Source organism: Astatotilapia calliptera, chromosome 1, assembly GCF_900246225.1.
Source record: "Astatotilapia calliptera chromosome 1, fAstCal1.2, whole genome shotgun sequence".
Taxonomy (NCBI): domain Eukaryota; kingdom Metazoa; phylum Chordata; class Actinopteri; order Cichliformes; family Cichlidae; genus Astatotilapia; species Astatotilapia calliptera.
The window spans coordinates 28,348,460-28,362,945 of record NC_039302.1 but is presented as its reverse complement, the minus strand read 5'-3'; the positions used below and the strand labels follow the sequence as shown (position 1 = coordinate 28,362,945).

Sequence of the window (14,486 nt, the reverse complement as noted above, 5' to 3'; positions counted from 1 at the left end):
TTTTATCCTCAGCTACTTTGACACAAAGGCATCTGCTGTGATGCTCACACCTTGGATAAAGTCTTGCGAGTGTCAGCTTCCTTTTTATAGATACAAAAATATGTAAATGTTCTGATCTGAATTATACTTCTGACTGTCAAAATTTCCCAGATTTAAATCGAATCAATCGAATTAAATCGAATCGTGGATCGAATCGATTTGGGACCTTGTGAATCGGAATTGAATCGATTCTAGAAATCAGTGAAGATACCCAGCCCTAATTTTGATCTTATTCCTCCCAACAAGGTATGTAAATTTCTACAGAAGATGTATTTTCATAATACTGATGGTGCAATACAATTTATGTTAAGCTGTCTTTACTTTTGTACAATGTGAAGTGTTTGCTATGTGCCAGGGAGCTGGGATATAACAACAACACCTCATCCATGCTTAGGCACTACAGCTTTGCATGAGAATAAGGGGAACACCGATTGTAGAGCAAGACCAGGTGAGCCATCAAATGCCATGATAATATAGCATGCAGTAATGTTACTAAATGATATAACAATATTATATAACTGTTATAAGTTATGTGTGTGATATTTATATTTGTGCTTTGTCTTTATTGTCTTTCCTCAGGAGAACAATCTCAAATATGAAGACCTGGTTAGCATGATGACTGAGGACTCCCAGCCATTTAGCATTGTGGAGGACAAAGGATTCAAAAGATTTGTTAAATCATTAAATCCTAGCTATGTTCTCCCCACTAAAAAGGTCATAAAAGCAGTGAAAATTTAGTTTTTACAGAATAAAATGTGAACAGGCAGGACTGAGGCTCAAAGCCTCAGTGTGTAGCTGTCCATACCTCAACATTACAAAAGCACAACTACTATCCACACCCCAACCACACCTCACCTCACAGTAAATGATCATTTCCATTTTAAGCATTTCCAAATAATCATTTTCCATACTGCCAGTATAAATATACACAGTATACTGCATCACTACGTGTTTTACACCCTCCTTTTGTTGTTGACATTTACAGGCTGTGTGCAAAAGGCCACACTCTTCAAATTCATGCCAACTAATATTTTTACGTCCAGTTGGGGTCCTACTAGAGCAAATGAAGCTTCAAGAAGCTTTGCGCTGGGATGAACCAATTGGATGAAAAGCTTCAGTGCTTCAGTGCTTCATGAAGCTTTATCTGCACATTTTTTAATTAAACATTGATTTATATACATAGACACACACAGATATTTTGCTTAGGCTAAATGTGGCCAATTGCTTTACTTTAAATAAAGCAGCAAGTCAATATTATCAAAACATGGTATTACACTCTAATGACCATTTTAGTTCAGATTGACATGCTTGCTACTGAAAATTCAAATAAATAATTAGCTTTTGGAAGATATATTTAAAAAATGTTTTCGTTAAATTGTTTGGTTGCTCATATTCAAGGCTAGCCAGAACTCATCATATAATATTAACAAATGGATTCACCTCATAAATGATAACTTACTGCTTTATCAGACATCAATTACTAGCTGTTTAAAATAAATAAATAGATAAGCCTCATTTTATCTGTGCTGATATCATCCCCTGGCCAGGGGCATGTCTAAAGGGTGGCACAGGGTGGCACTGCTCCCCTATGAAACATAACAAGAACAACATGTGACCCCCTGTAAGACAACATTAATCATTATTGCACACCCACACTTGTACAACACTGTGTTTTTTGAGCAATTATGCTCAAAGCACTAGAAATAACTAAATTCTAAGTTCTGTGCATGGAATTTTACTCTGTATAAAATATGTAAAATTAGGAAATTAATTAGCTTTACTTGCAAAGAAATGAACATCAGAGTGAACGTTTTGTCCTCAAATAAATGCCTGACTAAATGACATTATTATCATGAACTTACCTTTATTTTCTCACACCGAAAATAAATTAAAGACGCACTGAATGCTGGTATTCTGCAGGAGCGGGGAGGTTGCGGAACGCCATCTTTAAACCCCACAAGAGGCCAGCTACAGTTGTGCACCGGGATGAAAAACACTACCCCTGTAGCGGGATATTAGGTCAGATCGTACAGAGTGTATAGTTGATTTCCGATTAAGTAAATAATAAAGAACACCACGATGGGACTGTAAGGAGACGGTCTCAGAACACCGCGAGAGCCTTAAAATGTTGTTATCATAGGCAGACAACAACAATAGACGGAAAGACAACAACGGACTAGCTCGCTAACTCGTTCGCTAGCAGCTTGCCAAGCACTGCGCTGTTTTCAGGCGTTGACTAAAGCTAGGAGCTAACTAGCTGCTTCATTAGCAAATACCTCCGTTTGTGGTGAAATTTGACCGGAGGGGACTTATAGCTGGCACTGCGTATCCAGCTAAATCCGCTGGGGCAGACCGCCATCTCTTTGCCACTTTTTATAGTCATTTTCTTTTACTACAGTTTACGCTGTTTCTTTAGCTAGCTGAACGCTAAGTCCCGACTTCTCCCCCTCCCCAGCGGCCCAGCCGGAGATGCGTGGAAGATGTCGGTGTCGGGGCTGAAGGCCGAACTGAAGTTTTTGGAGTCCATTTTTGATCCAAACCACGAACGATTCAGGATAATTGACTGGAAACCTGACGAACTGAGTTGCCAGTTTAATGTAACTGGGGAAAAGCTATTAATTATTCACTGTAATATAACGGTAAGTGGACGAGAATTCAGATGCCGGGGTTTTGCCTTGTTGGTAGCTAGCGAGCTAAAGTTAACTTGATAGTCAGGTAATAAGCTACCTTCACAACCGTACAGTCTGACGCTAAGCGGGACAGGTTTTACATAGTTGAAATAATCAGTGTCATTTCGCTATTTGTTGTGTGATATTTGTTGAGGCAGTTCACATTACGCAATGTTTTTAGGCAATCCCAGCATTTAGCTCACGATGCATCCAGAATGCTAATGTCGTCAACTCAAATTTTCGTATATAATTGTAAAATTCAATGCGTTAAAAATCCTGCAACGCGTGTAAATAAGTGTTAAACGCATTGGTATCATTGTGTTGTGTTTTTTGTTGTTTCTAGGAATCTTATCCATCTACACCGCCAATTTGGTTTGTGGACTCTGATGACCCGAGCTTGGCTCAAGTTTTGGAGAGATTGGAAGATGTGAGAAAAGGCAGCACTCTGGTAGATATCCTTATATTCTTAGTGCACTTTGTGACATGGGACACTTTAGGAATAAAGCTGCTCATCACTTTAACAACTTCAAAACCTTAACCAAATAATGATGTAAGCTGGCCTCACTTTAAAGGGCGAAACATATTTCCATATTTTTAAGCAGTTATCAACAATACAGATGGCTCCAACATGCATTTTAGATTAATCCAAGACACTATTAGCATAAGCAAACTCCAACTTCAGTGTCACTCCTTATTTTTCCCCTAGTCATTCAAACTGCACCTGCAGGCGTATAGAGGAGCATATTTTTAGGCTAGACCTACATGTCTAAAACCACTAGATAATGTTACAACAGCTGGATTCAGATTAGTACAATAAACAAAGAACGGATGGAGTGCATTTCTTTTAAAATATGAGATAAAATGTAATATCTTAAATATGAGCTTGTATGTAGTTTTTTGTTCATACTTCTAGGCTAGATATTGTAGTTTCATATTATTTGTTAACCTGGATGCTTCCCAAAAAGATTCAAAATGCTACAGCGAGAAGACTAACATGGGGCTCATATTTATTCCATATTAGTGTCTTTTAATTGCCTACCTGTTAAATTCATAATTTAATTCAAAATTCTTCAAAGTGGAGACTTTCTTGTTGTTCCTAATAGAATGGGAAGTATGGCTTCCAGCTATCGGGTTCCTCTCTTGTGGAAGCAGTTCTCTGTTTAGATTTAGGAAGCAGGCATACATTTTTAGGAGTAGGCTTAAAATTCTCTATTCCTGATGAAGCTTATAGTGCGAACTGGATCAGGTGACCCTTAACCATCCCCTAGGTATGCTGCTATAAGCTCAAGCTGCTGGGGGTGTCCCATGATGCACTTGTTCATCACTTGCCTCTCTTCATTTCTTTTTTTAATTTCATTCGTTTACCTGTAGTATCACACTGTTGTGCGCCATGGATGTTTTTCTGTTTTTCTACTGGCTCCTTTAGTTTCTGCTTTGGTGTTTGTCTCCCTCCCTCCCTCCCTTTTTTTAAAAATTTTTTTTTTTTAATTTAACCTTTTTTTTCTTCTTTTTTTTTTAACTAGTGTTGTGTTTACAAAATGCACACCTTTTTACATAGGCTTTCAAATCTGAAAGTCTTTCGTGCATCAGTGTGTGCGTGTACTTAAGGAATTTGATAAGCATGTCAACGAGCAGGTTTGTTGTTTGTTCCAGTCATATTAGATCACCAGGACAACTTTAGAGGTCAAAATATCTGACAAGTAGTCAGATATTCAAGTAGGTTCTTATCCCTGGTATGAGGTGTACATTATGTACTTTTTTTGGGGGAGGGGGGTTAAAGCTCTTTTTTTCTACATGTGTTTGTAGCACAAAAATATGTTGTATTTAAGTGTTAGTGTTTGGACAGGAGGGCTTTTTTTGGTTGGATTTATTTTTGTTTGCTACTTAATTTGGTCTATATAAGGATTACAACATTGTGAAGCTGTGTGACACATGAGTGAGACAAACCTTTGTCTTTGTTGATAGATAAGATCTCCGTTACCTTTTTTTTTTTTTTGTTAAGCGCAGATGTTTTTGGTGGTACAGTTTCTCAGCTGCACTAAATTTACAACAGCATAATACACCTGTTTAAAGATTGTCATCCATCCTTTTGCCTAAATACAATGCTAGTCTTCCCACATTTGTTTGCAGCACTGCTAATGTTCTATGTTTAATTCTTAGCTTTAAAAGTTATATGTGGGTCATTTGTCCAAAACTGATTCCTATACTCATAGTGTGTGCAACTTTTTTTTTCCAGAAACATGTGAAAGTCAATGTTTCTGCTATATGACCTTGCTCTGTATTCTTATTTGCAAACTTGTATAGTTGCTCCAATTCTTTATTTTGTTTTTCCTTTCAAGCTTTTACAGCAGTTGAAGAAACTAATTTGTGACCTATGTCGACTGTATAATCTTCCCCAACATCCTGATGTGGAGATGCTGGACCAGCCCTTGCCTGCAGGCCCAGTGGGACAAGACAGAAAGGCAAGTCTACCCACTTGATGTTGTCAAATCCAGCCTAATGGACAATAGCTTCTCAGATTACTTCTAATGAATATGCCTTGCTAAAATACCTTAATGTAGATTGGGATGTTTTATATTGCACTCAAAAACCACTTATAGTTAGTTATGAAATGACCCTCTACATTATAAACACCCTTGGTGATTCATGTGAGGCTCTTCTTCAAGTCAGTGAATTGGCACTTCCCATGTTTAGTAAAATGTGTTCTCCTGTTTTTTAAAATATTATTTTGCAAACTAATTAACTCCTTATGGTCTGTGTTGTTTTTTGTGTGTGTAGCATGGAACAGAGGAGGTCACATCTGAAGAAGAAGATGAGGAGGAAATGGGAGAAGTAAGTCATCCTCTTCAGTCTAAAAAACCTGACGCATTACTCTGGAGCCTGTACTTTGAAACAAATTCAACATACCCCAAATCTCTGTTCCTTATCTGCCTTTACATTCCTCATAGTTATCAACATGAAAGGGTCTGCTGATTTTTTTCTTTTTCTTTCCCAAAGTAAGAAAAAACTATAAGATTAAAAATATATGAACAGGTTAAACGCATGAGTGCTAAAGGCAACACAACTTCTGCAGCCAAATCAGGGCTGTGCGTGAGTCTGAGTGATATATGCTGTATAAAGTGTAATATATGCTGTATGAATGTTTGAATTTTAAGCTCCTTTGGTCAGTAAGAGTAGAAAAGAGCTAACATATTAGTAAATATAAAAAAAGGAAAGTCAGCAAAAATACAGTTAGTTAGTTAGTTAACAGATTTATCAGTAGTACAGCTCTATCATTAAGTAATGAGAGAAACCAATAGATCAGATTTTTTTAAGGTCTTATTTCTTTAAAAAAATTAGCTGGAACCTCAGTGGTGTTTAATGGTCTGAAAGCAACTTTCTGGGATAATGTGAAAACAGAATTCAAAAGTCTTCTTGCAAACATTAAGTTGCAAATATATGACCTGTTTTCAGACCGTATGTTTAAGTTTATAGAACAAGATTTTAAAATTGCTTCAAGGAGAAGGGGTGGGGTATGATACAGTTAGTTGCTTCTAATAAGTCATATTTCATACTAATGTTGATCAACAAAAAGACAGAATTTAGATGTTATAAAATACTTTTAATCGTCTTGGTATCTGTGCACGGAGGTCTCTTCCAAGAATGCGGTAATGCTGTTGCTACCCAGGGTCAAATTTAAAGTGAAACCCAGTAAGCCCAAGTCATGCTTTGTGAATTGACTTTTTTTGTCTTTGTTTATATTTTTTCCCCTCGACTCCTTAATTTGTATGGATTTTATGTGGAGTACTTTTGGCCTTTGTTTATGTATTATAATTTGAAAAATGTTTGATGAAAATATCCACAAGTTATGCATGTATGACTATCATCATAAAATCAAACACTAATAACTTTTCTCATCTTATCACACTGCAAATGTCTTAACCGTGGGCTTTTTGTTTTGTTGTATATGTGTATGCTGTTGTTATTTAAAATGTTTGAAATATTAAGTATGATCCAACAGGACATCGAGGATTTGGACCACTATGAAATGAAAGAGGAGGAGCCTGTAGATGGGAAGAAATCTGAGGATGATGGGATTGAGAAGGAGAATTTGGCAATCTTGGAGAAGATCCGAAAGAACCAGCGCCAGGACCATTTGAATGTAAGTTTCAGGAAAAAAGGCCGGTTAATATTTATCACACCTTGCTTCTAATTCATTAATCTATGCAGCATTTCGGTATACCCCGTTTGTCATTAGTGATTGCATTAGTGAATAACAAAAGATGCCCTCAATGTGGGGTACTGATATAAATATTGATGTCTGATATGATAAAGCTTTGTCTCTGACACTGGCAGAGCTTAAGTAAAAATGGCAGCTTTACCCCTAGGACTGCATTCTTTGTCTTTTATAGTTGTTTTATATTTTCCAGGGAGCTGTGTCTGGCTCAGTGCAAGCCTCTGACCGTTTGATGAAGGAACTAAGAGAGATCTACAGGTCTCAGAGTTATAAGACAGGTATAAACAGTACACAATGATTTGTTTAACCTTTGAGCAGCAAAATAATCACACATAAATGTATCATGGGTCCTGTATTTGTTTGTAATGGAGGAATATTTTTGAACGTTAGGCATTGCAATAGAGAGCCGTGGCATTTACATGGTCAGAGGAAAGTATTTGGGAAGATGTTTAGTGTGCTCAATTGCTTACTCTCACCATTGTGAGGTACCTTACTCTTTCTGTCTTGTCCTAATGAGGTCAGGACATGAACACTCATGTGGGTGTGGTGATTGTACTGTAGGTATCTACACCCTTTACTGTTTACTGACAATCTTTCTATAGCAACACACCATAGAATAAGAATATTGGCTGACAGCATGTGACGGTGGGTCATATTAAACAAAATGCATTTTATACTTTGCCTCTGTGTCTTACGCACCACTCTCAAGAGAGCTGATCAAAAGGACAGGGGTTTATTAGGGAGTCTGCTACTAGGCCTTGCAATTGCAGATATCTGAAGGTTCAATTTTAAACAATTTCTTTTGCAGGCATCTATTCAGTTGAACTTGTTAATGACAGCCTATATGAATGGCACGTCAAACTGAGGACGTAAGTAACTTTAGGATATTGAGTCATGAATTAAAATAATAAAAATAAATTATATACATGTGCAAAAAGGCAAACTGTGATTTTTATGACCTACAGGGTGGATCCAGATAGCCCTTTACACAGTGACTTACAAGTGCTAAAGGAAAAGGAGGGAATGGACTACATTTTACTAAACTTCTCATATAAAGTAAGTAAACCTGATGTTTTGCTAACAAATAATGAATTGGATTTATACAGCGCTTTTCAAGGCACCCAAAGCGCTTTACAATACCACTATTCATTCACTCTCACATTCATACACTGGTGGAGGCAGCTACAGTTGTAGCCACAGCTGCCCTGGGGCAGACTGACAGAAGCGAGGCTGCCATATCGCGCCATCGGCTCCTCTGGCCAACACCAGTAGGCAGTAGGGTAAAGTGTCTTGCCCAGGGACACAACGACCAGGACAGAGAGCCCAGGGATCGAACCGGCGACCTTCCGGTTACAGATGCGATTCCCAACCCCCTGAGCCACGGTCGCCCCTGATCAAAGTAAAATGCAATGTAGGAATCTTTTGAAGTAAATGAACCTTTTTTCTGGTTACTTCTGCAGGATAATTTCCCTTTTGATCCACCGTTTGTCCGGGTAGTTTCTCCTGTGCTTTCTGGAGGGTAAGTTAATTTTCTTGGTACACTTCTATAATTTCTTCCCTTTTAAGTTGCCATTATCAAGCAGAGACTGCATTAGTGTAAGATTTAAAAAGTGATTCTGCCTTATTGTTTCCTTTCCCGTGCTTTAGTTATGTTCTTGGCGGAGGTGCCCTGTGCATGGAACTTCTTACTAAACAGGTATTTTTAGAATGGTTTCATAAAATGCAGACGGCAAATTTAGGTATTGCCTTGGTTTGTTTTTCAATGTTTGTTTTTTTTTTCCTTCTACTCTTTGAATATATATATATTTTTTAAACCTGCTGTTATTGACATTTGGTTTTCTGATTGCAGGGTTGGAGCAGTGCCTATTCCATTGAGTCTGTTATCATGCAGATCAATGCCACTTTAGTTAAAGGAAAAGCCAGAGTGCAGTTTGGAGCCAATAAAGTAAGTGAGGAAGCTTCATTTAAGAAGAAGAAGAAGAAGAAGAAGTGTGTACATTATTGTACTTTCAGCTCTGATATAATGGTGGATTCACATAGTGAATTATGTGAACCAAAGTGACAGGGGCTTTCACACAGTTACATGGTTCTAAGTGATGGCCAGTCATACTGTGCAACAGCCTCTTGTTTTGGTAGTGAATGTTGGATTTGTTTATTAATTCCTATCAAATTGGACTGAGTAGGGATGCACAGTACAGGCTGTCTCCGATAGGAAGCAAAACAGCTTTTCATCTTTCTTGGCATGACATTGCAATAGTTTTCAGTTATTGCAATTTATTCTTTCCTAATGACAACAGATCTGATAATGAGTGTAGTTCATCTGTGTTTTTCCAGTACACCACTTTTAAGGCTATTTGTGTAAAACATGTTGCAGGTTTGCTTGTATAGTCTACATATAGAGTCTTAAAATGAAGCCAGTCTTCATGTTTGATGTTAGATTAGTCTATTATAAGTTGGATAGTTAAAAAAAAGATACCAAAAAGAAAGTAAAATTGAGTCAGACAGGGACCACACCAGCCCATTTGTGAAAATATATACAATTGATGACTTAAGCCCCTCTTTCCATTAGTACCTACTCGGATCAACTCCCCACGGATTGCCACGACTCAACTCGGATCGTCGGGTTTTCCACTATAATCCAGTACTACCTAACTTGTGTGGTTGTCGTCATAGCAGCTTATCCGAGCATCCTGTGATCTAATTAATATGTGACACAAACGCTACAAAAAAGGTGGATGTTGAGGCAAGTTGTTTTTTGTAGCCATATCCCTCGTTGCTGGGTTTCGAAAATGGCGGTTTTCATTTTTACGTGAATGAGACGCTCTTATGACTCATCGAATGCGCTACTGACCAGCCAGTCGGTGGCACGCAGTCTGAAGACGCCACATTTTGGTACCTGCTTGTATCACTTGAAACCCGAGCGATCTGAGCAGGTACTAAAAATGTATCTGGTACCAGGTACTGTGACCTAATTGAAAACTGTGGCAAACCATGCTGAGTCGATCAGAGTAGGTATTAATGTAAATAGGACTTCAGTGAGTCTGAGAATAAAGGGACACATCATCTTACTGTTGCTACAGGTTTTGCACTGTATAAAGGTTTTATTGCACATTTTATTCCCTGTAAATTTTCAATTTGTCCAAAAATGGACAAATTAATGGAAGTGGAACAGTTTGGATTTTGTATTTGTAGTTTAAAATATCTCTGTTATCATAATCAGAATACTTTATTAATCCCTAAGGAAATTATGTATTAACCCAGAATTCTTAACACTTTAGTACTGAAGGTAAAGTGTGGTGCACTACAGGTGCAGTCTAGCTTGAATGGTGATGGTGTTTGTGAATGCAGTCTGGTATGAAGGACAAAAAAGTGTCTTCATTATCATCTACCTTGCACACTGTTTTGGTCTTGATGTTAGAGCTTGCTAGATAATAATCTCCTTTTCGTGTAGGAAACAGCTGTCGTTGCTATTTGTTTATTCTCCAATGTTATCCTAAACTCAGTGCTTATGGTAAAGTTGGCTTCATTTTCATCTTTTAATGCAGAATCAGTACAATCTTGCCAGAGCACAGCAGTCCTACAAATCCCTGGTTCAGATCCATGAAAAGAACGGTGAGTGTTTTCTGTCTCCAGTTTCATACAGAATACATTGCAGACCTTGTTTACTGAAACCAAAACCCTCTCAGCCATTAAAGCCGAGGGATATTGGATCATTAACTGTGGTGTATATATACCTAACATGGACTACATTTGAATGTAGTCTGCTTCTGATTCATGTCACTCTGCTACAATAAAACCTGTCTGATTAAATAAAATAAAGAATTTAGGAACTGAACATCTTTAGTGTATATATGATTAATGGCAATGAATGCAATTGAAAAGGACTGCTGGGGGAAAAAAACAAACATACAAAGCCAGATCCTAATGTGCACTATATGTCCTTAGTCTAACAACTGGAAAAAAAAATCGCATGGTGGTTTTGGTTCTTGCACTAGTCACCACACATGTTGCTAAATTCAGATGCAAGCCAGTGAGGTAGAAAGTAATGTGGTCAATCATTTTGACATTCGCTATTATTGACTTTGTTTTTCTTTACCCTGTAGTCATCGTCTTCCTTTATCTTCCTTTCCTAGGCTGGTACACACCCCCTAAGGAGGACGGCTAATACAGACTGTTGCCTTTCCTGAACTGGGACCATATGTCTTAGATTTTTCTTTTCCTTTTCCTTGCGACCAATATTGTTTTTATCCTGCAAACTATTTTTGTTATCTACATGACACTTGGAACTCTATACCAAATTTCCCATTAATTGACAACCCAAAAACTAGCACACAAACACAAAGACATCCCACCTCTACATGAAATTTACATCCAATTTCATTAGCTATTGAAAAAAGTGTCCTCTCCTCAGATATTACTTCCCTTTATACTTCTGTTGTCTGATGCAATCAGATTATTTTTTTCCATTCAACATTTGTCCCATACTCCATTAAATCGGTAGACTCAATATTATGTGCTTTCTCACCCTTTGGTTTTGGCATTGAGCATGCCAACGTTACTTGCTGGCTGTGGATTGAAAGGTGCGGCATGGCTTTATCCTCCAGCAGTGGCAGTCTGATGTTCCAGTTGCCAGACAAGGCCTTTCTGGTCACAAACTGGATCTGAGAATGGCTTGTGACATTCCCTAATATGATGCACTGGTAGCTGGGAAGGACATTTAAATGCTAGTGTTTGGAAGGACCCCCACCTTTTCTCTCCTTGGATGGCCTCTGTAATATTGTGCTCATATATTATCTTTCATGCCAAGACCCCTCCTCTGGAATAACATGATTCTGGGGATAGTTTGCTTTCAAACCTCTGTCTTTTAAAGCTTGAAACCTTGAGTTGAGGAAGAAGATGATGAGACTTTTCCAGTCTGAGTGGCACAGCCCATAATGACGAACAGCATCCTCCTGGGCTTGGAGATCACTGTTATCATCCCAAGCAGCCACTGGACCACCTCCTGCAGGAGAGATGTGGTGCCTGAGTGGTAACATAGAAAATCTCATCAGGCAACGCAGAGGCATGTTCGGATTGGATTACACTGTAATGTAGTTGATTTTAACTCCACATGTAAACATGTACATTTGTATTTCTGCAAAAGGATTTAATTGTTTATAATGTAACCTTGTCGGGGTCTTTGGCTGGGCAGAGACTGTATTACAATATACTCTTGACTATTAACTGCAGGGGCACTGCAACTTCTCAAGACCCATTTAGAGTAAGAAAGTTGCTTCATTGACACTCTTGCAGAAGGAAACAAAAGTTCACCATGTTCTTATGTAAGCTTATGACTACTGCAGTTTTTGTTGTTTTTATAAATATATATATATATATCCTTATTTTATTGACAGCAGTGACAGTAATCATTCCCCTTATTTGATGGCACCTCTAACTACAATGACCCTAACAATATTGGCATAGATGCAGCTGTTCCTGGCATGCCAAAGGTTTGGCTATTCATATCTAATCACTTAAACCAGACGAACCTCAGTAAGGCTATGCAGTGAAGACAGTCTTGTGGAGTTTTGTTGAGCTGAAAATTAGTCTTAAGACCTTAACAGTATAGTTACCTGCTTAGTTATTGTAACTGGTCTGCATCCTGACAACTTTTCCAATTTTGCAGTCTAGGAAAAAAGTGACCTTTTACCTGCTGACTTTTCCTTGACCTCATGGCTGTTTTAAAGTTCAGTCAGAGCTACAAATTCACAGCAATAGTCTTGACCATATACCTTTCCATTTACCTTTCCTTACCATTCTAGCTTCACACTTGGCAAGATCAACTCGAGGCTGTTCCATTTCCAGAATATTTGGTCAGGTTTGATAAATATTTGTTCAGATTTGCCACCGGAAAGACCTATCTCTTCCCATTACCACCTCTCTGGTTACTATTCATGACCACTCTCAGTGCTGCTGTACCCCTCAGCATGCTGAGGCTTTGATGTAATGTGAATAATATGCAGAAACTGTGGAGCATTCCAATTAATGCAGTTACACGTTTGTTGTGGGTGTTCTGTTGTGTGGTTACTTGCATTGTTTTCAGTATGTTGTCCTGATGACCAGCGTAGAAAGCTTAGTTATGCTATTTCATACAGGCATTCCTCATATTTGAGTTTATTTAGAATTTCCTCTGTGATACTGACCTCAGTCTCAACAGTGTGAGATGGGTACAAAGCATAGAGCTTGTTCGTGTTCAGCACGTCTGGCATGTATTGAGGCTTGCAGGATATGGTGAGAATCACCCTCTTGTGGTGTTCTCACCACAACAATCTCAACATGACTATGGATTATTGGCATGGTTGTTAACTGTTATGATGTGCATTGGTATTCACTTCACTCCGGTAATATTTTTGAGCCCACCCCTGCATTATCTGGAGAAGCAAACTCAGGAATACATACTGCACACTCGATTTTCCAAGCTCTTGCTTCAGAATATCGTCATGAAAAAGGAAAAAAAATTGAATTTGGCAACCTTTTTTTGGGCTGTTTTAAAACTACGCCTCCTTTTTACCTGTAGGTTTTATTGTCAAATTGCAGATAGGATTCTGAGGTTCATATTTACTTGGCAAGTGTTTGGAATGATTTAACAAAATGGAGAAGAGATGTTTTTTGATTATAAAGCACTTGATCAGGAGTTAAGGAAACATCTACCCTGTGTCTTTGATATTGCTGTATTTTGCATGTCCATTTATCAGTGGATCGTTTCCCCTAAGCAACCAAAGACAAGTGGTTGGCTGTTTGGTTTTTGTTTTTTGTTTTTTTTAATAGATGTATCCAGTTTTTCAACACATGCGTACTTGTGCTTTCCTACTACATCAGTGCACAGAATTGTTTCTCCCTGTGTGCTGTTTAATTAACCAGGTCAGCTACAGTATGAGACTCATGGACTTACAAGACATCCTACCTGGTTGGATTACTTTTTCAAAGATGCCAGGGTTCCCAACAAAAGCCGCAGTTCAGATTCGTGTGCCATCAGATCAATTATAATCCTGCATCTTTAACTTGACCTTTTGGGGTAATGGTGTACTCAAGTCTGTTGTGCTCCAAATAAGAGCTTTTATTACACCAACATATGTCTGACTAACAAAACCTTGGCTTGACGAGTAACGTATCGGAGGACTGAACTAGCCTGAAACTGGGTTCTTCACCTTGCTTCATTAACTGCGGTGGCCGGGTTATAAAGTTATGCACTGTCGGCATGCTTTGTTTTCGTTTAATTTCTTTTCTTTTTCTTTTTTCTTTTTTTCCATTGCAAGGGTGATTTTGACCATGTAAAGTAATTTGTAAACTTGCATCAAGTTTATGAATAAAGAATTTTATGAATTTTTTATTTCTTTATTTATACAAGTTGATTAGAAGTATGGAAGTAAGATGATCTCTACTTATTCATCTTGGGGTTGAATTGGAGATGTAGGCTATTTCAGCTGCCAGGGCAAAAGGTAGAATATACACTGGAAAACCTGGTGTTGGAGTACAATATGTTACTCTAGCCTAAACGGTAATTAACAGATTTTGAAACTAAA

The 14,486-nt window shown here is 38.1% G+C and overlaps 1 protein-coding gene across 1 annotated transcript; it reads left to right on the top strand.

The window, feature by feature from the left end:
* The first annotated feature begins 1,936 nt into the window (after positions 1 to 1,936).
* ube2q1 (ubiquitin-conjugating enzyme E2Q family member 1) lies at positions 1,937 to 14,286 on the top strand. Its single transcript, XM_026172919.1, has 13 exons — positions 1,937 to 2,678; positions 3,052 to 3,156; positions 5,048 to 5,170; positions 5,487 to 5,540; positions 6,709 to 6,849; positions 7,118 to 7,202; positions 7,733 to 7,793; positions 7,890 to 7,980; positions 8,385 to 8,443; positions 8,572 to 8,620; positions 8,774 to 8,869; positions 10,470 to 10,536; positions 11,058 to 14,286. The coding sequence occupies exons 1-13, from the start codon at positions 2,520 to 2,522 to the stop codon at positions 11,087 to 11,089; spliced, it is 1,122 nt and encodes a 373-aa protein (XP_026028704.1). The 5' UTR covers positions 1,937 to 2,519; the 3' UTR covers positions 11,090 to 14,286.
* The last annotated feature ends 200 nt before the right edge of the window (positions 14,287 to 14,486 follow it).

What these genes read in the sequence shown, in the direction of transcription:
- ube2q1 (XM_026172919.1), top strand. Translation starts at nt 2,520, where the DNA reads ATGTCGGTGTCGGGGCTGAAGGCCGAACTGAAGTTTTTGGAGTCCATT. An exon ending in CAGTGGGACAAGACAGAAAG is followed by an intron (nt 5,171 to 5,486) that starts GCAAGTCTACCC and finishes TTGTGTGTGTAG; the next exon opens with CATGGAACAGAGGAGGTCAC. An exon ending in TGGCACGTCAAACTGAGGAC is followed by an intron (nt 7,794 to 7,889) that starts GTAAGTAACTTT and finishes TATGACCTACAG; the next exon opens with GGTGGATCCAGATAGCCCTT.